Source organism: Argiope bruennichi, chromosome X2 (genome assembly GCF_947563725.1).
Source record: "Argiope bruennichi chromosome X2, qqArgBrue1.1, whole genome shotgun sequence".
Taxonomy (NCBI): domain Eukaryota; kingdom Metazoa; phylum Arthropoda; class Arachnida; order Araneae; family Araneidae; genus Argiope; species Argiope bruennichi.
In genome coordinates this window covers 51845227-51872658 of record NC_079163.1, presented here as the reverse complement: position 1 = coordinate 51872658, position 27432 = coordinate 51845227, and the positions used below count along the sequence as shown (strand labels likewise).

At 28.9% G+C, this 27432-nt stretch overlaps 1 protein-coding gene across 1 annotated transcript; it reads left to right on the top strand.

Annotated features, from left to right (window-relative positions):
• Nucleotides 1-27432, top strand: LOC129959776 (uncharacterized). The gene is made up of 5 exons (XM_056072669.1): nt 1-70; nt 15083-15662; nt 18874-19214; nt 20645-21053; nt 27172-27432. The coding sequence occupies exons 1-5, from the start codon at nt 58-60 to the stop codon at nt 27317-27319; spliced, it is 1491 nt and encodes a 496-aa protein (XP_055928644.1). The 5' UTR covers nt 1-57; the 3' UTR covers nt 27320-27432.

Below are 27432 nucleotides of genomic sequence, written 5' to 3'. Positions count from 1 at the left end.
TAAAGACAAATTGAAAAAGCCAGTTGGTTTTCATATAACTACTGGATTTTGTAAAAGATGGATATTTTTGGTAAGTACCTTAAAAAAGCTATTCATTTACCTTAGTTTTATTAGATTGTTTATCTTAAAGATATTCTTAGCAATGATAAAGTGTGTTTAAAGCTATAGTATATATTACGGAGGGTAAACAATTTGTTAATAATTTAACATCATTCAACAAAAAGTAGATCTTAAAATTACATTTATATAAAGACAAAAATAATTATTTAAATAAAAATTGTAATATGCCGTGTTTTTAAAAACTAAATGTATAAAATATTTTCTTTTAGCCCTATACAGATTTATAGCTTTATACAAATTTTCAGGACAGTATGGGTTTAGAATTTTGTTTCAAGCTAGGAGAAATTATTTTATACTTTTTGGACTGTTTTAAAAATGTAGCATATTTTTAAAAATTATTTAAATAAATGTTTTCTTTTTTTTTAGTCTTGTGTGTGTGAAATTGCAATCGGTTTAAACTAACTTCAAAATGAGCTAATGACTTGGCATGGCGCCATCTGTCAGTAATTAAAGATTTTAATTGATTGAAAAATTTGTACCGAACAAACAAATGAGCAGACAGACAAGAAAGCGATTTAATATTGCATTCCCAACCAATTCTAAAGTTTCTATATTTAAAATTTCGAATCTCTAGCTCACCGGGAATTTAATTTAAAATTGGCAGTAAAATTTGCCCCAGACAGAGCAAAAAGTGAGTTCATAAAAACGTATTAAAATGAAGCATTTATAGAAAGTAAAACATACGATGTGTCAATATTGTATCAATTCATCAATCGCAATATCATTATTATCCTTCACAGAGATTTTTAAAACTAAATAGACACTTAATTGAAAGATATGAAAATTTATTAAATTATATGTATCAAAATTAAACTGCATAATTTTGTATTTTTCAACAGTAGGTATGAAAATCTGAAAAAAGAGGTTGCAGTGAGAATTATTTAAGAAAATTTTTTAGAAAATTGTCTTAAACAATTAATTTTTATCTTAATATTAAATGAAGATAGATAATTTAAGGAACTTTTATTGTTTCATTAAATTTTTTGTTTAAACGTTGTCTACTTCAAATCAAGTGGTAATAAGCAAAATATTTTATTAATTCGTCAGTGAATTGTTTAAAATTAACTTTTTTAAAAATGCAAAAATGAAACTGATGTGAAGTATGGAATTAAATATTATAGGGATGAATTATGCATGTCATTAATTGCAATACGTTAACTTTGATTTTGAAGAATATAAAATACATTAAAAATTATAAATTCAGATTTCTCATAGTTTAAGAACTTTCATTAAAAAATAAAAATTCTCCCATAAAGCAGAAATAAGTAAAAAAAATCGGATAACACCATAATAAAGTTCGAAACTGCTAAGAATAATTGATAACTATAAACAGAATAAATCTGAATGAAATTGAAATCAAGCAAGTTAAAGCATTTCAATAAATACATTTTTATTTTAATGTCAAATATTATTAGCAACTATCAATCTTTTAAAACAGGTAAAAAATATAACTTGAAACTTGCTTCACTTTGTTAACCTCTTTCATGTCTGGCTGCATGTTTTGCATCATCTTCTCAAATACGAAGACTTCTTAGAAATACGTTTTGGATTTCTAAGATCTGTTTTAAGCCAAATATTCTGTACTGGAAAGAGATAAATTTGTGATTCACATATCGCGTTGCTTCAAGAATTATCGCCAAATATCACACAATTACTTGATTAATGATTACCAAAGAATTGCGCGAAGTTTGAAGGTGTAATAAAAGTTTTCAATCAGCTTGTACCAAAATTTTCTATGCAGATTTTCCATATATTCTTTGCATATATTGATTAAAGCTGTTGTAATACTCTATTTCTGTGATATATGAATTGGACATAATCAAGCCTTATGGAGAATTATATTAAACTAACATTCTTCATGTACACATATATAATCAGAATCAATAAACTTTTGCTATATAATAAATATTATTTCTTCTTGAGTAAATTCTTTTATATCAGGATTATATTACGAAAACAATACAATAGCTGTAACTTATTTTCAGCTATTAAAGAAAGTGAATAATAAATTAAATCTTTAAAATGCAATGAATAAATCCTTAAAAGTCGACTAACATTCATGAGCATAGAATTATAATTTTCTTTTCTAAATTTATAAAAACCCTTTATTAATTTTTTCATAAATCTGTATTACAGGACAAGACAAATTGTAATTTTAAACTAAATTATTCCATTATATTTTTGAACTATTATCAAATTCAAAATTTTCAGTTTAACTAAAATAACTTTTTGAAAAAAATTCAATATAATTCAAAATTATACTCTTCTGACTTAAAATTTTACACACATCGAATATTTGAAAGATTTTTATTTATTTCAGAAGCCGAAAAATTTCGTGTTCTTCCACATTTATCGAATATTTTAATTCATAAAAAAAATATGAAAATATTAATTTTGTAAAATAATGTCTCAGTACGGTGATTACTCAAAATCTAGAGTAACAAGGATGTACATTATAGAGTAAAATAATTTAGAAAATTATTAGTTTTTAAAACTGAGAATCAAGCAAGCACAATAAATATAAACGTGTATTAGAATTTTAAAAAAGAAATGTGAGTAAGTAGAATACTCAGTTATTTTTTCCTGAATGTTAAGTTAATGGATGAATAAAGCTATTTCAAAATAATAGTTATTATAACTTCCGATTGTTGTAAGCTTCCTTAAAGCAATTAGAAAAAAGAAGCTGTACCAAAACATTTTTTTCCAGACACGGACTGAATCATTGAATATTTATGGAGTTAAGTCATTGCATTTGCTCCTCTCTCATAGATAATTTATGGAATCTCTAATCTACCTGTCGATAGTTTTATTCCTTTGCCACATTATTATATCAAATATATAATGGTTTATTCCGATTGAGAGAAGACAACCCACAACTGGTCAAAAGATATTTTTTTTTTTTTTTTTGTAAAGATGGAATTGCAATTTCCATTTTCTTCTGCAAATCGTTATTTTAAGAAGAGATTTCACAAAACCACATGTTGGCCGTTATGGGACACACCGATAACTTCTATAACTCCATTTAATCTATACCATAAGGTTCATCCAGTGATTCCCGATAGTAACTTTTTTTATGGAGCCTCAAGCATTTTTGGAATTTATGAGAAGTACTTAGAAAAGGGATTTGGTATTTAACGTTATATAGGGTAAAGTCTAATTATTAGCGGTTTTTAAATGAGCTCTTTTTAATTACAATTACAAAAATATAAAGCTGTAGTTCACCGAGTTTCACTGTGATATACATCTTAGAATATTTACACTTTCATGTTTGATGGTTAATTTATGAACCATTACAGCATTTATCAAATCGAATATTTTTTGCAACTATTCTACCACAGAATGAACTAGAACCTAGAACTTAGTGTTTTGTCAAAAGAGAAAGTCCAATAAAAATAAAGTATGACATTATTTTATCGTTCTAAATAGCTTTTATCGCTTATTATTTACTTAACAAAGGTTTAGAAAACCTGATGAAATCACAGAATTAAAAAAAATTTGACTTGACTAGAGAAAGGACATTGATAAAATATATATTATTACTTTTTAGTATACGAAGTTTTATAGAAATTGTAATTGTTTAAAAAAAAGTTGCATTCAAGATTTTTACGAATTTTCATGTTTTAGAGGACCTAAAGCTCGAAAAAATCATTTTTGGCGGTATTTTTTTCTGTAAACAGGATAACTCAAAAATGTTATAAGCTAAAAGAATGAAATTCGAAGTAAAGCCTTAACACCAAAATTGAATATTTCTATCAAATTTTGAATGAAATCTACTAAGAGGAAGTCTGTCTTGCTGCCCGAATACAAGGGAACTAGATAACTACAAAAAGAGCAAATAGATAAAATTTGGTAAACAGTTTTAGCATCAAAAATGCAGACTTTTACCAAATTTTAAATTAAATCTGTCAAATAATTGATCGTCTATCAATCTATAATTTTCTATACATATTAACGCAACAATTCATAAATGCAGTAATTTAAATCAATCAATTCGGTGTGCCATCTTGTGACAACAAGTGTAGCTCCGTGTCAAACTGTGGCTTCAGTTGGTCTGAAAACACACGTCCAAAATACATATTCATAGGATGAATTCAGTAAGAATGATCGATTCACGCCGAAGATCTATATTTCGTAATTATTGTTCACCAATGCCATGCAAAGCATTCGAGTCTTGACCAAACCCTCTAGTTTTTATGCTGAAGGAGGGGGATAAGACCATTATTGTAGAGCATATGGAAAAGTTATACCGAGGCCACTCTTGCCGAGGTTTTTTCTCTTCATAAATTTCATGATGACATTGTCAATGAAATCAGATATTGTTAATAAAAATAAATTTATTGTGTGAGTTTTATTGTGAATGAGAATACTTCCCAAAAAGTTCATTCTTGTGAATAATGACATGTTTTATGACTTGCTATATCCTTCGTTTCAAAATCATATCTTACTCATGAATCAAGTAAACAATGATTAAAACACTAGTAAAAAGAACTTAAAAACTTTCTCCCAAGTAGAAAAAAAGTCACTCTTATAACATATGGATCTTAAATGTTATATATTCCTTAATATCATCCTTCCACCACCCCAAAAATAAGCTATTCATGCATAAGTAATGTTACACTTGTACTAGTTAACTTTATACTTGCAGTTTGGCTAATGTTTTGATCTTAAAGTTTGTATATACCTGTTTCTAATAAACTAATAAAGCAGCCTCTATTAACATTGCAGATAAATGAAAAATAACATTGTTTACGTAAATCCGAGAATACCAGGAATATTGGCTAAAAACATTAGGAATAATGTGTTTTTATGCCTATTATAGACTGTTATTCATATTGAATTCTCTTACTTGTAAAGTATAGTAATAAATAAACTCTGAAAGTCCTAATATTTTGCAGAATAAATAATTTAAAATAGTTTTTACACTCTTTTTGACTACTAATTTCAAGGGTTTCCTGACACTTCTGTGCTATGGCATTTGCGTACATGCACTAAAAATGCACTTTCTTTGACTATTTCTATAAGATTTTTTTCACGTATTTTTAACAGTGTTATGGGGAAAGTTGATGAAAAATCTAAAAATATACTTAGGAGTCTTCAATACTCATGCCAAATATTTCAGAAAATCTTAATTTCAAAGAAACATAAATTGAACCATAAATTTTAACATGATTAATTACAAAAATTTTCAAATTTATAAGAAAAGGTTCTTGATTTTTAAGTAGAAACTTATTACGGAATTATTATGAAAATTGTTATTGAAACCCTAAACCTCTAAGAGAGAAATCTATATACCCATATGAAATCTTATTTCTCCGCTATCCGATGTCTCTCTCCTCATACAATATTTAAATTTGTTTCTAATGAGAAAAGATAAGAAGTGGCAAATCCATATTTCAAAGGAAACACAGCTTATTTGTTCAAGGCTAGTTTCTCTGCTATCCAATGATATTATTCCATGAATGATGATAAGTTTTAACTCAAGCAAGTAAAGATAAGAATTGTCTTTCTTGTGATAAAAGAAACTACTGATCTTGTATTTCCAAGTTTTGAAAAAGGTGAAAAGCTCTTTCCTACTTTTCCTCCAGAATCACTAAAACTTATTATTCCCTATAAATCCACTCCAGCTTCATTCCAATGTTTTGCTAGCGCACATTGCAAGTCCATTTTATGAACCCAAGCTTTTCTTCACTCATTATCTAAGAAAGTCTATTCCAAATGACACAGTGGAAATTATTTAATGGGAATTAGAATGGGTTGAATATATAGTCTTCCACTCCAGACCTACCTACTATAAGCGATTTTCGCATTGGCGATCGATTATAGAATACCACCAGAAAGTGAGTGATCGATTTGGGGTCAGGGGGTAGAGGAATACTTGGAAAGGGAAGGGAGTGATCATTTATATGAATTTATAATGAAATTCACTTTTGAGAATACTTCCATGCTTAAATTAAAGTTTAATTTACTGTCACTCTTTTACTATGGAGGAGGCGGGGAAGGGGGAGTAATTTGTCTCAAGATAGAAACCAAAAAAAAAAATTGTTAAATGTTTTTCTAAGGAGTTTAAAAATGTTCAATGGCATTAGGGATGTAAAAAAAAGTACTTTTTAATATTTAATTGGATATTATTTCAAAACCACTCCGTATATTTGCTTATGATGCTTACTCATTTTGGCATGAAAATTAAATGTCGTCATCCCTTCTATTAATACCCCTACTTCTGACGAAAGAAAATAATAATGGAAAAGATTAGTAAAAATGATTTCGGTGCTCAAAATTTTAAGAATATACAAATAACTGTGCATTTTATCTTCTAGTAATTGAAAGAGAAAGTCTTGTAATTGTCGAAAAATTCGAATTCGAGATTTTGACGAATCTCCACTTTTCAGACCTCCATGCATCCAAACAAAACTCTTTTGGAATTAAGACTGTCTGTCTGCACGTTTATGTGCCTATTTGCCCCGCACCATGATTACTCAAAAACACATGGAGCTATAAAGATAAAGCATCACATATACACCAAATTTTTAGATTTCTATTAAATTTTGATCGAAATTCAAACAGTGTATGTCTTGTCTGTTCGGCTGTCTGAATATAAACAAGATATCTACAAAATGAAGAGGGATAAATTAATAAAGTCAGACACACAGATTTAACATCCAAAGTACAAATATTAATCAAATTGGGCACCAAATTTGTAAAGAGGTTGACCGTCTGTTTGTCTGTACTTTCACAAGCATGTAGACGCAATGACTAAAGTATATGAAATTATCCGCATCGCAACTATTAATCATTAAAAAAATCGCCAAAGATAGCAACCTAATAGATTATTTCGTAACTGTATTCAACCCTGCCATGTGGTTGAATATATAAAATTTTATTTGTGAATATACAAGCAAGTTTTGGGAAAACAAATTCCGCTGATTAATATTTAATACTTCATTTCGAAATGTAATTTTTGTTTAATTAACAAATTCCGCTGATTAATGTTTTATACTTCATTCCGAAAAGTAATTTTTGAGATAATTTCTATTTATTTTGGTATTGTCATTTAGCGACATATTATGATCAGAACATTATGGTTTTAAAAAAACCGTCACCAAAGTTTAAATACTGTTCATGAACATATAAACATACACTTAATGTAATATGTTAGCAATTATGCGTATAACATATGCATTTCATGAATTGTTAATTGCAACCAACATTTTGCGAAACTAATATTATTTTCAGTTCATTTCATAAAGTTACAATGTTTAATAAACTTTCTAAGTTTTAAAGCAGATATTAAACTTTAAAAATGACAATACCAGACATAAGCAGAGATTTAAAAATAAACTAAATTATTGCCTTATCAATTTCGGCGTTCAATTTTCACGTTTTGAAAATAATTAATGAAATTAGTTTTGGGAAACTTTCTTTTATTAGCGCCCTAAAAAGTAGAATTTTTAAAATTTTGATTTTCTATTTTTTAAACTTCCAAATTATTATTATTTATTACTAATTTTATGTAATTTTGAAGTCAGTATTTTAATAAAATGACAAGCGGGTTTGCTCGAATGAAAACAAAATGTTATGAAATTATTGAATTAAGTGAAAATTAAGGTCTGAAAATATTAAGACAGTATATTGTTTTCAAATATATTCGTCTTTACGAAGTTCTAAAATTAATACATCATTTGAAGAGGGAAAAAGTTACAATATTTTCTTATAAACATGAAGCATACAAGTGAAATAAGTATTTTTCATTCTCGGATTCGAAAAAGTGTCAGGATGATTTCATTTAGTCAAATGGTGAGAGAGGAAGGATGAAAGGAAATGTTTACATTTAACTCTAAGGATTAGTGGATTTTGAAGCCGTAGAAACTGCTGATAACTCGTAGTGCTTTCGGAAAAAGATACTAACTCACAATAAAATACTTTAGAGCAAATTTTTATTTCCAATAAGGAGCCTAAACAGTAAATTTTGTTAAATGAATTAAAGATTTCCGTTCTTAAAATCTGGTAAATCATTTTCTTATAAAATGATAATTTTTTATGTTAAAACAATTATTTTTGAATTTTTCGATAACATTTTCAGATTAACAACGGTTGATAATCTCAGTCATATTTAAAGTTATTACATAAAATAATCTTCATCCCACTCTTAAAAGCTTTTTTGCCACTTGAACTAGCCATATAAGCAATCAATACGCAATTTTGAATTAAAATAGTACGTTTGAACATAGCACGGCACTCAATACACGTGGGGGAAAAAAACTGAGCAAAAAAGTATCTAATGGGATGAATATTAAGGTCAAAAAATGATGTAGAATTCAGGAAGTGCGCTGCTGCTTCCACGTCCCACTCCTTACCGAGGTAGAATCGTAGGGAAGTGGCAGTCTTGAGATATTGAAACGAATAGTATCATGCATTAAAGAAATGACCACTCATTCCATTTAGTGAGTAGACTCGTGACGATCAGCTTTTATTTAAAACCACTTAGGCGTAAACTGATTAATAGTAATATGGGCACCGTTTAGGATTATTGGAATTGTGCTTTAATTAATTAGAGAAGTGCCTTAATGCAATAGTGCACAGAAAAGAACATACTCATTGATTTTTCTAAACATTATTGTATCTACAAACATCAAATCCAAACTAAAAAGAAACGAAGAAATTTTTTCCATTTACTTTGCTTATCATCATCCTAATTTAGTGGCTAAAGCATCATTAATTATATAGCATCATTAATTGTTTAAGCTGCTCTACATGAGAGGAGCATATATTGGGATCAATGATTGTATATAAAAAAAAATACCAGAACTATGACTTATCTTATTCTGATTACATATTATATATAATATGATAATATAAAGTGCAGTAAGACAGGTGTAACTTTTCACCTTTAAGTAATTGTTATTAATTTTAGGAAATCATGAAATCAATATTATGGGTATTGGCGAGTGCCTTTTCTTGAACGTAAATTTTCTTTACTGATTTACAAATGGCAATTTGTAGATTCGTATTGCCAACGTTTGTCCTCAAAAAGGTTTTAATGTTATTAAATTATTTGAATATTAAGATCACTCGCGCTGGTTTTCGATACTACTCTTCCCGTCATACAATTTTTTGATAACAGAAGCTTTGTTCTGATAAGATATATTTTCGAAATTTTTGAACCAATACGAATTGGTTAACGATTTTAATTTCTCTTATCACGCTTGTCAAATGCATAATTGCTCCAATCTCATGAATACTGAAATTTTTCTTATTTTATAGTTTATTATATTCCAGATCCTTGAGGAATAACAGGCATCACTTGAATTTCACCCACGATACCTATAATACAATAGGTGAGAGATGGATGAATATTGTCTACTTAATTATTTTCGTTTTCGCGACCTATATAAAAACAATGGGATATTTGAGACACTCTGACAAAATTACAATTGAAAAACTGTTTATTTTCTAAGAACTTCTTTTCTACAATTATGAAACAACACTGTGCCTTTCAAATATTTATAAAGAACGTTTCTCTTTTGCATTTATTGAAAACTCGATGCTTTGGAAACACCCACCATCAAAAAGGAAACAAGAGGAAAAAGGACGAAAAATAACCTAATAAATTGCTCATATGAAACTTCTTTATATGGATATTGGTCTATGGAACAGCGAAAAAAAAACTTTTTTTTCGCAGATTGAAACAGTTTTCTTTTTCGAACAGATGTTTTTTCCGATCGTTTTCAAATCGTATTTGTGGATTTTTTCTCTCTTTTTGTGAAGTATTAAACTATTTGGACTAAAAGGTTAGTAACGTTATTTTTATTTCAGATTAAAAATAATAAAAAAAACATAAGGAGAAGTTTGAGAATATAACAATTTGAAACATAAGCAGAACATTGAAATAAGAAAAAAAAAATTTCGTTGTATATAAACAAACATTGAAGAGATAATATTAATTTGTTCAGATATTCATTTTGGTATGTTAATCCTTAAATTAAATATACAACCTAAATTAGTTTAAGTAATATCTTGATTTTAAATTATTTAAGTCATATGTTAAATAAACGGGCAGTCATTGATTATTGCACTTACTCTTAAATTTCATAACTTTATGCTGAGCGATTCACATGTTCAAGCGAAATGCATAAAAGTATTTGCTGTTTATTTCTACTAATGCCTGAAATAAGAAAATTTACATATGATTATATATTATATATATATAGATTTGAATTAAAATAGATTTGCAAATAAGAATAAATATTTTTCAAATGAGGAAAAATTACCATAGTAAAATTTTATTAACCTCTGCCTATAAAATTGCAGCCTATTTGAATTACTTACATTTTTGTCTTTTTAAAGTTTAATACTTCTGAACTTAAGAAAAATTATTATATTTTTGATTTGATGTATGCAAATTTTTATAGAAAATTTTGATTCAATGATTGCATTTCCTCAATTTAATTTTGATTCAGAACGCATATCTATTTAAAAATTTGTAAAATAATTTCTACATTTTGTTTCTTTATTTGTACAGATTATTTATACAGCAGAGGTTAAAAACTATAAAAAATATCGAGCATTGCAAGGTTAATTATATGCGCATATTTCGGAAAGGAGATTTTACGCTTGGATTTGTCTTGCGTGTAAAAAAGTTTTTCTTTGATATATTTAAATTGAAAGAGGCTGAATTACATGCAGTCTAATATAATATTCAATATAATCCAGAAAATATTTAATTCAATCTTTATAAAGATATCTTTTTCAATTTTTAGCAAACTGAAATTTAATTCATTATGATCTATACTTTCTGATAAAAAAAATACAGACTAAAAATCACTTTTTGAAACATGATTGGATTGATTTAGATAAAAGTTAGAAACTATGTATGGAGCCTTATTCAGATATTTTGATTTCAAAGATTTTTCCCACCTATCATTTTCAAATTTAAATTCTAGATTTTTTTAGATCGAAATAAAACTACGTTTAAAATATCACGTGGAAGAAATTTATTTATTGATTTTTTTTCCGGTGCTGACAAATATGGCGAAAACGTGTTGAAAGCAAATATAGAAGATCAGGGTTTGTGTCAATGTCAAGCTAAATATCAGCTATATAATAAGTAAGAATCTCCATTAACTGATTATATTAACAATCGTATATTCTAATTATGCTAACGTGTTGAAAGCAAATATAGAAGATCAGGGTTTGTGTCAGTGTCAAGCTAAATATCAGCTATATAATAAGTAAGAATCTCCATTAACATTATATTAACAATCGTATATGCTAATTTTAAATACTTCTTGACAGTAGCATTTGTGAATATATATCACTAAAAGGAATCTTGTATTCATTCATTATTGTTGTGATTTATAGCACTTTACAAGCCCGCTAACAGCTTTCTGTCAGCGATTTAAGACGAATGAGCGTCTCTTGTTTTTTCAATAGAGCCAACAAGAGCCAAGAGTACGACTTAGCTATTTCATGCGTCACATTCGCTTGCACAACCCCTTTTTACAGGGGGGACACATTCATACACCTCACAGATAGAACACAAAAGAAGAACAACCATGCCCGAACCGGGACTCGAACCCGGGACGCCCAGATCACGGGGAAGACGTGCTACCTCTATGCCACAACGCCGACCATATTCATTGTAATATACCCAAACATGTATTTTGAACCTGCGTGTAAACAAATACCGTAATATTATTAAATGATGCTACGACCAGTAATATTGAACAGAATTTTCGGCTCGAAGGCCTTTGCAATCAAATTTTAAAAATATGAAGTTTTTATTGTTTATTTAAATCATTCTTTCACCTAGGATGGGAACACAACGGATTTGACATGTCTTAATGGATTAAATTTTACAGAAAAGTTACAGTTAATTCCAACTTTGCTGTTCATCCATTCGTATTATTTTCCAAATGGCCTTAGTGGTCCAGTAATTAATTCTTATACCTTCTTTCCTGGGTTTCTTTTGACATAATTCTGACCACTGCAGAAAATCACCGAGAGTATTTTCTCTCTTCTTAAGTATTCAACGCAAATAAAGAACATGCCTTTTTGTTACAAGTTCCGAACAAATGCCTTAGATACATTCAAAAGATTCGGTTAAAACTAAAACGGAACACCATGCTTCGAAAGCCACAAAAATATATTTTTTAGAAATAATGCTGGTCTTTTAACCACTTTTGTGTAAAACGCATTAGGAGGGTCATCACGATCTATTTCGTGAAATCTTTTATATGTATTTTCGGTCTAATGCGCATAGCAAGAAAAGGGTTTCCTAAAGACGAGAGATGAAGGCACTCGACCAAGTTCGAGGTAACAAAAATTTCCGCTTCAGCAACAGGTATTTCGTTTTTCTTTTCAACGAGCTTTAACAGTCTCTTTGTGCATCACAGGAAATTGAAATTAAGCGATGTAGTAAATTGTCCCATCATGGAAAGAACTACTTAAAGCGTATTTATATTATGTGTAAATAAATGGTACACTGAAATTATATAAAGGGGAATGAGATGAAAAAATGTGTGTGTGCTACATATTTTTAAAGCACCTCGCGTGATACTTATATTAATCTAGAAAGCCAATTCTAATTATTTCTTAATCAGCAAGATTTGTAAATAAACATTCTCTTGAAGAATTTAACTAATTTATTGATCAAGATTTACTTAAAATTAAGGAAAGAGAAATATCTATGATTAAATAATTTCTTTTGAATTCTTCTATTAATAAAATTATTGTAGCCAAAACGAAATTATATAGTTTTAAATGATACTCTTTAATTAATGCTCCTAAAGTTAGAAATACATTTATTTTAATTATTTAGTACTTCCATGTCTATGATTTGCGATTCATACTTATACTTATTATGGAGCTAGAAATAAATATTTTCTGAAAGTCATCATCAGTTACCGTTACATATCAGGCGAATCTAAATATATTAATTATAATTTAACTAATTAATTTCATTAAAAATATCAAGAGAGTTATTGTAATCAGAAATATCCTTTTGTACAAAATTTCAAAATTAAAAAAAAATATTGAATTTAAGGAGATGAATAAAAAAAAATCTATCAAATTTTTTTAATTAAGGGTTCAAAATTTAATTCCAGATTTTATACCTGATTTGATCTAAATAGCATTTCTTTTAAAACTCATTAAAATATTTCTATTTTTTGACATAATAATATTTACTAAAAGTCAGAAATAAAAATTTGTGCAGTCAGAATCTTTATTAGACAAAAACGATTTTATAATATCGTATTTTTGTCATATATTCTTAAAAAAAAAGTTATCGCCAAATGTTTTGAACGAGTTTTTATGCTGTTTAATAAAGTAAAACTAATACATTTTTTTCTGCCATATCTTCATTAACTTCCATTTTTAATACATATTCACTTCTGCTTTATATAAAAGCATGCACATAAATTCTGACCTGCCTAACAATTCTTCCATTTCCTTTTCTATGTCAGCTTTATGTATTTTTTGGTACATATTAATTAACAATACTTTCTTTTAAATGGTGTTTACATTTCTTTAATAGCTATTTTTATTATAATTAATTTCATCTTAGTGTAATTCAATTTTTAACAGTTTAATTATTTCTATCCAAATCATAATCCTTATTTTATTGCCAGAATCATTTATCTGTTGAATATTACATTTGTTACAGTCCTTTTTTTTCATAAGATTTTATAAAATTTCCTTCATAAAATTTATTTCCATCAGTTTAATGGATGATCTAAAATCTCTTGAAAGATGGTCACTTTCAATGATGATTGTGATGAATATTCTAATCATTATTTGTCAGATTTTGAGATTCTATTTTCAATGCAGTTTTGAGAAATCAATCTAATTTTCGTAAAATATTATCGCATTTGCTATGAAGTATGAAAATTGAATGCAGTAATATAGTTTATTGACTAATTCTTCTAGTCTTAAAGATGTGATACCATAACTTTTCATTTACCTTCTCAAAGATTATTTAGAGTAATCTATTATTTTTAAGTTGTTTGTTAGATATTTAATGAAAATCCAAGCTTTGTCGATAATAGAAAGTGCGTTTCCTTGGCAAGTTATATTTTGTTGATCTCTTCGTATCTAAAAAATTATTTAAAATAATTTTGAAAGATTAAGTAATTTTTAGAAGTCTTTTTCTTCTTATTTTATATATATATTTTTGAAATATAGGAATAATAAAAGGTAGCTTTTCCATTTTTTTTGTTTTGTTTATGAAAATTGTACGTGCATTTTCCCCTTGTATGTGAAAAACAGAATTATTTATGTCTATTCAGCTTTTTTTTTTTAAAAAAAAAAAAGACTAGTATAAAAATTAAGAAATTGGAAAACTGGTCTACAACAAAATTTAACAAAAAAAATCCCTTACATTTCTGAAGAGCAAAAAAATGTAAGCTAAAAATTTTAAAGAATATTTTACAGAAATAAAAGATCCGAGGTAATGATCTAATTTTGTAACTGCATATGAACTACTATTCATGCACAGGACTGTGTTAATTGTATTCTATTAATAGATTTATTGTATTCTATTAATATAATACTATTTAGAAGGGAAAACATTTAAATCTAGATTTTTTCTTTTAATTTCTTCAAAAAGAAATTCGGCAAATTTCAGTATTTAAAGTAATTAGTTCTTAGTTCAACTGTAATAATTTGCCCCGAAAATTATTCACCATAGAATACCAGAAAAATAATGTTAAAAATAATAAAGAAAATCTAAGTAATTCAGCTTTAAAGATGCCATTTTTTAAGAGTATCATCAGTTGTAACAGAGTTTCATACTACTAACACTAAATATGAATTTAAATGCATCTTTAATTCTTACTTACTAATGCAAGCAACGCTTCTTAAAACTTGAAATTCTTTGTATATTATTTTATGAAATTTTAATTCTTTATAAAGAAATTTTTTATGTTAATATCTGAATGTTTACTCATGCAGACAAATTCTTCAGCTTTCAGAATGTCCATACGTTTTCAAGCTGGATTGGTATTGCTCATTTTGCTTGTGATGACAAGTTTAACAATGGGAACAGAAAAAGAAAAACAATTCAGCAGTCACAAAAACAATGGTATAAGTCACATTCCTTGGAATATCCTTCTGGATCCTAACTATACCAGTCATAAGAAGGCTACAAAGGAAAACCATACATTTCTACCTCCTCCTCATCAGAAAAAGCCATTAGTGGAAGCTTCTACTCTTCATCCTCATCATTCATATAATGCTTACAAAGAGACTGTTTCACCTGTTGGACATTATATTACGCCCCTTCCTACACAATTTTCACCAACTTACAATCCTCATAAGAATAAAGTGCTTCATGCTTCAGAGACAAGCCCACATAAGATTGAATACAATCAGTTCAGTGCATCTCTTCCTAATCGGCCTGCTGAAAAAGTTATTTTTCCATCAGCTCAGAGTTATCAAACAAAGAGACCAGAAGCTTATCAAAGACAAACTTCCCGACCTTTGCAGAAAAACAAAATTACGGGACAAACCACAAAGAAAGAGGAAAGAAGAAAGCAAACAACAAGGTACTTTTTCTTTCTCACTTTTTTCAATTTTGTCTATGTTAGGGATAAATAAATGTGATTATAGTAATTGATAAATCAAACTGATAAACTTGCAAAAGATAAATTTGTTAAATCTTATGTATAAATTGTTGCCAGCACTGTTTTAAAATTTCTGTACATGACTAAATATTCTTGAGGATTTAACACCAAAATATCCAATAATCTATTTTAAGTTTTATTTTGAATTTGAATGCAAAATTATAAATCATAACGAGATAAGAATTTATTTTAAACAGCTGTGTCGGTATTTGATTTTGCTGTTCAAGTAAACAGATAGATACAAATCAGAAATTAAGTTGATTAATTCAATATGCACGTTGATTACTTGTGTATACAGAGGAAATTTTAAACTGGGTTCATTTCAAAATGGAGGAAAATCGATGTTTAAATGGTCAAATAAATACTCAAAATTGATCATTTGTTTTAAATAAGTTTAAACAAGAAACAGAACAAAGCTCGTAGAATTTCTTTAAAATATTTGCCATACCATACAGTCAAAGCACAATTTTAAGTAGAATTTCATTCGAATATGTTGAAATGTATGCATTTTAATTAATACGAATATTTAAATTTTCTGGTTTAGAATATTTACATTAAAGTTGCGTTTAAGTCTAAAAAAAATCATTATTAGGAAGATATTTTTACGGCAATACACTGCATAATAAAGTTCCACATAATAATTGTGATAATGCACTGCAAAGTATTCTCAAAAGTGTACATGTGCACTGCGGCATCCTAGGCAGTCACGACTTCCATATAGGAGCATCGAAAAAACCGTTATGAATTTTAATGAATTTTTATATAAATTTCGTAAGGCGCGAAATTTTTGCAGAAGTCTTATCAGATCTTATCATCTGGAGTGAGATATATAATTCCAAAACCTTAACATCAGTAATCTTGCAGTTTCAAAATTTATTTGATATTGCTACTCCACCTGCATTCACTGCTGCAGAAGAAGGAAAAAAATCTGAATTATCTTTTGATAATTCATTAAAACAAAATTCATGATGTAAAATTAGCTGAATGTTGGTTTTCTATAAGAAAGGAGTAATATACTTAAGTGATAAAGCTTAACTAATTTGAATACCATTCTTTATTTCCTTTTTGTGTGAAACGGCTTTTCCTTTATTGTTTTCATAAAAGATAACTGCGTCGATTTAAAGTCTACAATTTGAGAAAATAGGAAGTGACCAATGGGCCATCAACTGATCATTATATTTATTAAAATCGTTTGAATACTTTTTATATAGCTTAAAATAGACTTTCTTAATTTTTATTTAAGTTGTACGAAAGCTATTGACTATTTTGCAGAGTTGTTACATTTCTTTCACTGGGTACCAAAGAAAACTGTCTGGATATATCAAGACCGCTGATAATCAAAGAAGTTTAGAAACAATAAATTTAGACGATAATTAAAAAAATGCTTTTCATTGTATAATTCTAATGCAATCAGCAGAAGAATACTGATACTTTTTCTATATTATAAAGTACATTAACAGCAACAGTAGTAGAGAAACAAAATTCCTCAGAGTAAAGAGGTCTTTTTCACTATCAACTTGAATAGAATTCAAATTGTTTTCATGGAATATTTCATTTTATTTAATAAAACTTTGTAATCAGAAGTATATGCCTAGGTGCAATATTTAAGGAAATGGAAACTTGTATCCACTTTTTTGGGACAGTTTATATATTCTAAATTTAAAGTATCAAAGTTCTTCCTTTGTTCAACAAGAACTTTCTGATATTTATTAATACATTTGTGATTAAATATAATTACGCTAACCGGACATCTGAACAAATTTTTAACGTATGAGACCACTATATACCGACTCTTATAACATAGAGGATGTGAAGTTAGAATTGTGAAATAAAAGACGAATCGATGTTTACTTTTTCGTAGATGAAAAGAAAATCATAATCGTCAAAAAATTGAAACTCGAGATTTTGATGAATATCCCCTCTTCAGGCTCATAGAATCCGAAAACCGCATTTGTGGCATTATGACTGTTCATCGGTCTGTCTGTCTGTGAACACGATAACTCAAAACCACATTGAGTTAGATAGATGAAATTTTGAAAATGGTCTACTCCAAATTTGTGTATTCTGCCAAATTTTTTGCGAAATCTATTCACAGAAAGTCTGTCTGTATGTATCTTAATTGTCATAATATAAGTTAACTCAATAACTACAAAACGAAAACAGCTAGATAAATAAAATTTAGGGCACAGATTTAACATCGAAAGTGTAGGCATGTTTCCAATTTGTAACCAAATCCATCAATGGTTGACTGTGTCGATATGTACTTTCATATGCATGTAAACGCGAAGCTCAGAAACGCCTTCATTTAAATATATAAAATTTGTATTGTGATTTTGCTATTACAGTTGTATTTCTATGTCAAAGTTTGGCTCCAATCAGTCGGAATAAAGTGCCCAAAATACAAATTCGGTAATCTGATGCTTATGTATTAATCGCATTCAGTGATTAATCGTCAAAAAAATTGCCCAAGATCTCACGCTGATAGACTCTTTCATAACTGTTGTTCATAAATGGCAGGCGATTAATAATACAAAGTACATCATTAGCGAGTATATCAGAAAGTTTTGAGTAGTCTACTCGCGTTTGTTTACAAATTAGGAAAATAAGATTCAAAATTTGCCAAATCTGGCTATATTTCGCTCCTTTATAGCATGTAACTGAAAACATTAATTACGGAAATATAAAAGAATACATTGTTTCATCGGATTCGCATTTATTATTACAAACCTATTAATTCACAGAGACCCAACATTCGTTTTATACTATTATCTATTTCAGCTTATGAATTCGTCTTTCTGAAGTTGAATGTCTTCAACTCGTCAAAGCGTATTTATAGCATTCGAGTATTTTTAAAAATCATTACATGTCGCATTCCTTTCGGGAAGAAAAATGTGTTTTTCCTGCAGATTGAAGTGGAAGCAGCTTATCTCCGTCGACTGTAAGGACAAAAGCATATGTTAAACGTCAAGGACAGTTACTTTAGTCATGTGAATAGTCAACACTATTTTGATGCTGCGAAATAATTTCAATCCTTCTCATCAGTTTTGTCCTTGTCAGACTCAATTTTATTAGTAAATAACTATCTTTGTGCACTGCAAATTGAATAACTAAATTTTCTCAATTTTTATTCCAGAAAACCAGCAGAATATTTTGATACCGATGACAGCGATTATATGGATAATTTTTATCAAGATTATGATTATTCTCCAGACAATGGAAGACCTTCTTACAAACCCCCCAAAAGGCAATATCAGTACTACTACCCAAAAATGAAAGAAACAAAAGATCCACTAGGTCTCCTACCATCAGCATCAGATCCTGATGGATTTTTCTCCAAGGCTAAAGATCTCTTAAAAGGAGGTAGTCATGGAAATCCGAATTATGCTCCTAGTTCTCCTGATTATTACTCTCATTATTCACCTCATAAGAATTATGGAGAACCCGATACATCATATTACAGCGATGACGGCTATGGTAAAGACTTTGAGTTATCACATATTAAATTATAATTTGATTGAAAAAATAATTTTTTTTCATTTATCAATTATTCGAATAAAATAACTTAGGCTTTCAAAATTTCAGAATTTTAGCTACTTAGATAATTGGAATATCAAGAAAATAATTCTGAAAATATTCAATACTTTTAAATTATTAAAACTTGCAGTATCAAAAGGAAAGTTTTATAGAATTGGAATTCTTTGCTGCTTTTGTTTTGATCCGTATTCGAGCGGATGTTTCAAACTAACAGCATTGATTTTTTTTCTTTTCTTTTTCATCTGTCATGTTTCTTAAATTCTTACGATATATGATAAAGAAAAAAGCTTAAATTTTCAAGAATCATGGAAATATTTTTTTTATTTATAGACAAAATGTTGAGAATAATCTTGTATTTCAAAATATATTATTTATTAGTGGTATTAATTCTTTGAATAAAATGCACTCCATGTCATAAGACTTGATTAATAGTACAACATTTGATGCACAGAAAAAAATGCTAAAAGTCTTAAAAATTTCAAGCAAAGTTCAATCCCTTATATTTCCCCAACAGTTGAATATACACTATTTTTGTAAAAAAAACTGTTTGATGACGAACTATTAATACGCATTGAGTAATTTAATTATTATGTATAAAATAAAGTTGTGTAACAGTGCGTTACGCATCAAGAAATCGATCTAACAAGGAATAAAATGGTGAATGAGTGTCATCCATGAGTAATGTAAATTTTACCTTATATGATTTAGCAGTATTTAATTGAATTCATGGCAAAAGAAAGATTGTTCATAAAAGGTATATAGACATGAATGAACGGAGAACACAAACTGAACGTATGTGTTTTGTCATAAACAGGAATGATAGTGTGAAAGAACTTTCTGGTCTGAAATATCTTTTATTTGAACAATATAAAAGTTCAACTCATTATATAGAATGGAATTCGTCTTACTACCTCAAAACTTTATTTCTTCTATAGAAAAATTAAAACTTTATGATGATAAAATTTAACCTTCCGTCGGGTGCAATGCAAATCCTAACACGATCGGGCGCAATTCATCTAAGAGATTAATGTGCTCAATTAATGCAATTTTTGAATGTATGTTAAAAAAAACATATTAAACAGAACTTTTCACTTACATTTGAGTATATTTAGTATGAGTATTTGAGTATATATGAGTACTCAATATATGTGACTTCATCTCACAGACTAGTTGCGCCCAATGGAAGGTTAAAAAATTTATAATAAAACTATAACAACTTCTTTTTAAACCTTATTTCCAAATTTCATAATAACTCAAAAAATCGCAGTTAATCATATACTGCACATACTACACAAAATATCAGTTCCACTCAATGACTTAAACACAAAATGTAGTTTTCAAAGTCATTAGCTAATCCAATTTATTTTTAGGTGGCCCTGGTTATCCAACTAAAACTGACTATTATGCACCTTCAGGGTACGACTATGAAGGTCCTATAGATGAAAAATATGCTGGCGTTTATCCTTATCCAGATAAAAGGAAAGGTTCTAAATATGGTCCTCTTGCATTTGCCTTAGGACTATTGCCTTTAGGTCTTCTACTTGCTTCACTCGTCCCTACTGTTGTAACGATCCCTGTCACTACTGCTGTTGCTACTGGAAGGAGACGCAAACGTAGTGTGAAGTTTATAAATCCTGCTCTTGACATCATCTCTACTTATAACATGACAGCTCTAGAGGATCCACGGTGTATGAATCGAATATTCTGCGAAGTAGTCACAAATGGTAAACAAGAATCATCTTCAATAGTTCAGAAGTTTTACTACAAGATTGCGTCCTCGTGAGTATTTTTGATAATTTTCACAATTAATTCACGGCAAAACATTTAGGGAATGTAGAGTACACTACAACAAACATCTTTTGAATAATAATGTATAAATGCATGCAAATTATGTATTAAAATGAGAAAAAAACATCACAGTAAGCAAACTATTTTCTAAACCGTATTACTGATAAGCGTTTCTTTGCTGAAATATTAGAATACTAGCTCAAAACTGAACCCATAAATAGTAGTTTTTGTTTCATGTTATCAGTGTAAGGTTAGCGTATAATTTCAAAGAGGGCTGGCATTTTTCGAAAACTTACTGCTTCCATAGGAATTCCAGCAATAAGGTTCTTAACAATAATGCACCTTAGTCCTCAATCGATGCTACCAATCATATATTAAATATAAGTAGATGAAATAATTCAACACCTTGCTATGAAAAAACGGCTGTCAGTGATGTTAAGTAACAATCTAGGATTCCGTTCATGTCTATTCTTGTGATTGGGCCTTTGATTGTCGCTTATGTACATACATCTTTGATACAAAAAGTGTTGTAGATACTGAAGTACAACTTAAAATTTTGGCCATCAGTTCTAAAAGACATTATCTTGATTTTAGTGAGAAAATGTAAAACTTCAATAACTTTTTTGAAAATATTTAAAAAAAAAAAAAAAAAAAAAAAAAAAAAAAAAAAAAAACGGCAAGATCAAGAAAAATTTAATTCGGGATTATCAGCTGTCCAGTAGAAAGGATATGCTCCCCCCCCCCTGAATAAGAATTTGTATGTTGAAATTTGAACCCGTTTTTTTTTAATTGTCTAAGAAATATTGAGGCATAAACTCTAGTCCATTATTAGTTCACACACATTTTATCTTTTTGCCTTATCTCTTTCTACTGGGAAGGATGCCTTTTAAATCAGTCAGACATGCAATTTTTAATAAAATACATGAAAATAATTAGCAATATTGCTCAAAACGTATTTGGATCTGACAAGAGATTCTACAGGGTCTGGACACAATATATTCATGTGAGGCATTTCAAAATACATCTAGTTGAAGTTTTAACGATTCCTTTATAGGATGCCCTGATAGGTTTTTTTCATTATTACAATTAACAGACATTTTAATTTCATGTGATGCATTTTCTAAGCTGAAAACCTTTTCCGACTTTTATCATTTAACTAATGTTTGAGCATTTTAACCTTCTGACTTAATTTTTTTAGCACTTTTTTTCCTTATTTTTCTATGCAAGTGAAGAAAACAGAATCTAAATTAGACAAATTTGTTCGAATTTTTTTTTTTTTTTTTATCAAATGATTTTTGAGTCAAGGTTTGCACCCTCCTATCTCCAAAAAAATTAGTTTCTCACAGCTTTTTAAACAATCGAAAAATTATTAAATTTTAAAAGATTAATGGAATGTACATGTCCCATTATTGTCTGTGTCTACGTTACCATAGTATAATTAGATACTCTAGATTATACGTAACATTATCTTTTATGATGTAAAGTTTGCCCACTAAATAAGCTTCTAGGAATAATTTATTAGTTAAATATCTCATAAGAAATTTACCATTTTATTGTTAAACTATAATTAGCTTCCATCCATCAATCTATCCAATATTTAACTTCTAGACATAATCGGTCAATATAAAATATATATAAGCAGAAGAGTTCGCCTATCCCATCTTAAGCGTACATAAGCAGTAGAATATTTCCTTCTCCCTGTATAGGTGTAGAATCCTCAGATAAGAATACTTTCAAATCCAGAATGATTTATAATCCTAGAAAAACCATCTTCCTTTGCATGATATATCTGCAATCGCATTGTCGATCACAATTTCTATAGCTATTGTCTGAGAACGAAGCCCCAGTCAGGAAAGAAGACGATTTATCTGTTCCACAAAGTTTGAACTTGGTTTCAAATTAAATTCGGATATTTGGAAATTTGGATCTTCCTTGGTTTTTTGCAATTATTTATTAATTTCTCCAGATCTGCTGGATCGATAAAAAAAGAAAACCCCATCTCTGTAATTAAAGCATTTTGTACATTTTCAGCTTCTTTGAAACATCTTTATTGCAGATGGTCATATTCGGAAGCGAGAGATTTCCGTGTTTTTTTTTTTCGACACACATTCCTTATTGAGTTAGGATAGCGAGAAAGTAGTGGTAAGGTATCGTCTTCGGGATAGGAGGGTTCGAGACCCGATTCAATGAAAGAACCGTTGCATAAGCGGGTCTGGTGCACGTTAAATCCGCCGGGGCCAAATACCCTCTCCGTTGGTGTGGTGCGGAAATTTGGAGAGGGGGTGCCAGCTCAGATGTCGTCCACGATATCTGACAGCGGTTCAAAATTACGAGATCCGTTCCAAAATAGCCCTAGGGTTGCTCTAAAAAGAGACTTGAATATAACTAAAATAAACTTAACTTATTATTGAGTTGCTACGTCTGAATTGCGTCATTATCATACCGTGGAGGTAGATTAGTTGGTACGCAATTTCATTGTCAAGTATGCCACTGCTTGCTGTCTCGTTTTGACGGTAGAAGTATAACTATATTGAAAATGAGCATATTTTCTAGCCTTTACGCATGTAAAAGAATATTAAGGAAAGCATTTCAGAGGGTTGCTATCCTGGCTTCAGTAGTGGATTCGAATACTCTTGCAATCTCCATTCAAAGGATGCAAATCTTTAACAATATTTTAGCTCATATTTTATAAGTAGGCAAACAGCTGACAATGACAATGCGTGGTGGTCATTTTTCTTCTAAACTTTCTACACTCATTAATCTTCAGATCGTTCTACGGAAATGGTACAACTCATAAGAAGTGACGAAACGTCAAGTTTCTAGTCCTTATAATTAACTATTTGTTTTCTTGAAAAGAAAAAAAACCTCACCATTCATATTAATTCAAACACTCTTGAAGCTCTGCTATTTGAAGAATTTCCCTAGAGTCCCATTAAAAATCCTTTTACCAACAGCACGTTGCAACTAATTTGCACTTGTAAGTCATTAACAGAATTCGAGAGCATCACAATAGAAAAACTAAAAATTCAATAAGCATAACTTTATTACAAGTAAAAAAAAGAAAGAAAAACTAGTGAGATCAAGAAACACTCAGTTTATGGTTATTAGCTGCATAAGGTTATGACGTTATATTAGAAATAAGGTTGACGTTATCGTTCATAGGCATAAATAGATGGGTAGATTGTCTTCCTTTAACAAATTCTAATTACCCTATATAATAGGCATAATGATGGTGTTGTTCTCTCTGTTCATCGCCGATGACGGGTGAAGCTTTTCAAACGGTGGTGGACGCAGTCACTCGTAATGGAGGCTATTTAGCATCGACTGCAAAGCCCAATATTATTGATCAATTCGACAACACAGTTCACCCAAGGCCCAATGGAAAATCAAGTGCAATTCTTTACGGCATATTAAATACATAGAAATTTCTGCAAGTGCAATATTATATTTTTGCTATTTACGTAAGAAAATTCGCACCTATAATGCTTGGATTAGTATAGAAAATTCTTCACTATGAAATTACAGATGTCTTGAAATGGGTAAATATTACGATCTTAGCATTTACGTTTCAGAAAATTGCGTTGTAATTGTTGTCATGGTATAAATATACGGCACTGTATAAACATATCGAAAAATAAACAATTTTAAATTTTATCCTAGCTGACTTTAAGATCAAATCTTAATTCAATATCATAATTTCAATTTTGCATCTGTAAATAAATAGTAATCAGGCTTAGAATTTATTGTCAAAATCTTTCACTTAGAATTTAAGAGCATTTTGATTTTCTATTATGCGAAATATACAAAGAGAAAGTATAGTAATCGTCGAAACATTCAAGCTCGAGATTTTGACGAATCATGTTACAAGTCTATCTGAGTTTTAAAAAATACATTTTTTATTAATTTCATCTAGTATATCTATCTTTGAACACTATAACTCAAAAACATTTTGTGCTAGATGCGTAAACTTTAATTTAATATAGTCTTTCCGTCAAATGTGTAGATTTCTATCTCATTTTGAGCGAAATGCATTCATAGAAAGTCTACCTCCAAATACAATGTAAAACAATAACTACAAAACGAAAGTGCTAGATGGATAAAATGTGCTATATAAATTCAGAATCTAAAGCATAGATATCAAATTTGGAAGGAAATTTGTCAAGGGCTTGACCATCTGCATACCGATGCTTTTGGATGCACGTATGCACCTTCCAACTACAATTGTAGTTCTGCATCAGTTTTTGGCTCCAATTGATCAGGGAAAAGCATCCAAAACCATATTCGGTTTTCTCATTCTTGCGTATTAACCTTTTGCTAGTGATTAAATGCCAAAAAGAAAGAAAAACACTTCACGATAGATTCAGTAAAAATATTATTCTCGGAAAATTTCGTAACTATCGTTCGTCAATGCTAAACAAGGCATTTGTTACCATACCCAAGAGCCACAGTTTTATGCGGGGAGGGGGGGGATAACATCTTTATTAGAGGGTATGCGAGGATCTTTTGAGTATACCACTCCCGAGTGATTGCAAGTAGTAAATTAAAATGTGATTTGAATCGGCTAAATGTATATTTGAGCTCTATATCTCTTATATTTATAAGTTATAAATAAATATTAGTTAAAGTAAATTAATTATTTTCTTATATATTTATAAATGTCTTATAGATTTTTATATTAAAATCTATGTATTAATTTGCCGAAGAATTACCTTAAGATTAGGGCACAATGCACAATTCTCAATTCTCTTTAAGCATAATATCACGTTTTACAGAAAAACGATATGAATTTTTTCCCTTTTTTCCCACTGATGTTTTTCCTAATTTTGAATAAAGAGGATGTAGTTTAAATAAAGTTTCCATAATTTTAATGTTTTTTTAATATTAATTTTTGATACTTATTTTGAGAGCATTTTATTAGGTAGAATTACAAGTGATATTTAAGTCAATGCCCTTCTACCGTATGATATAATACATATAGAGATATCCTAAAAAAATAAAATATTTGCTGTAATTTAAACTAAAATAAATGCAGGCATTTGCAATTTAAATACTTTCATAAAAAGAAATCGCTTTCTAACGAATCGGGACATATTTATTGTTTAATCGTAACTTTATAACTTAATTATCTTTGCATGAGCAATTTTAGATTAAAGGTGAAAATGTACAATATTTTTATAATCATGAAATAAAATGTCCAAACTCTACAGGAAGCAAAAGTATTCATGAAGAAAGGAAAACTCAAATAATTTATTTCTTCATAAAAACAGTGAATTTTAATCAAAAAAAATCAATTGCATAGAATTTATAAGTTCATTTTTATCTAATATTATATGAATCATTCTTTCCTTTCCAAAGAATTTCTTTACCATTAAAAGTATATTAATATATAAAGTATCCACTCTTTTTTTCTACCCAATAGCTAATGTCTGCATCCTTGGAAATAGGCATATACTTCTAATTTGAGAAATAGTTTAAATTATCGGTAGAATTATAATTCATTTTGCTTGAGATAATAAATGTAGGGCTGAAAAAAATTACGAAGTGCAAATTTCTTGTACAGTCCCTCTATCTATTATTCCCGTTTAGTAAAATATCCTTCGTACACTAACGTTTTAAATAAAACTAGTTCTAATAGTGGGATCATCACAGACCGAATTACGAAACTTTGAATATCACTAACTTAGAAGATTTTGGGCCATTTCAGTGAATACTTTAATAAAAGTAAGTCTTTTTTCCCAAGGTGTTCTAGATAGGTAAACAAATCCCAAACTCTGTAACTCGGTGTTTTTTGATTTCAGAAAAGTGAAAGTATTTTTGTTTAAAATGGTGGTATACCAAGAATATTTTAGTAAATATAAATAGTAATATCCGAGGATTGTATAGAAGTATAGATTTCTTAATTTTTTCAGCATTACATCTATTGGTTGAAGCAACGTAAAAGATAATTTGTATAAATCTGTATGGCATTGAATCCATTTTCACCTCTAATAGTTAATAAATTAGCAACCAGTCTACGATTGTAATGGACATCATGTTTATTGCCATCTGTTGTATCTAAAAGAAATATGCATTACCATCTATAAAAATATTTTTTTTTCTTTCTTTTCAGATTGGATGACAAAATTGCTGAATTTCTTGGAGTAAAGAAGCTTATTTTTGCTGTGCGAAAAGATAAATGCCAAGAATTTCGCTGCGATGCCTATAGAAAGTCGTTTGATGAACCAATCAAAAATGGCACATCAATAGCAAAATCATGAATCATCTACTAATAATACTTTTACCTCATTTTTTTCAGTTCAATTATTCAACTTTCACTCGGACATAAACTTAATGATAAATATAAGTGATTTGATAAAGCTTTTTTTCTTAT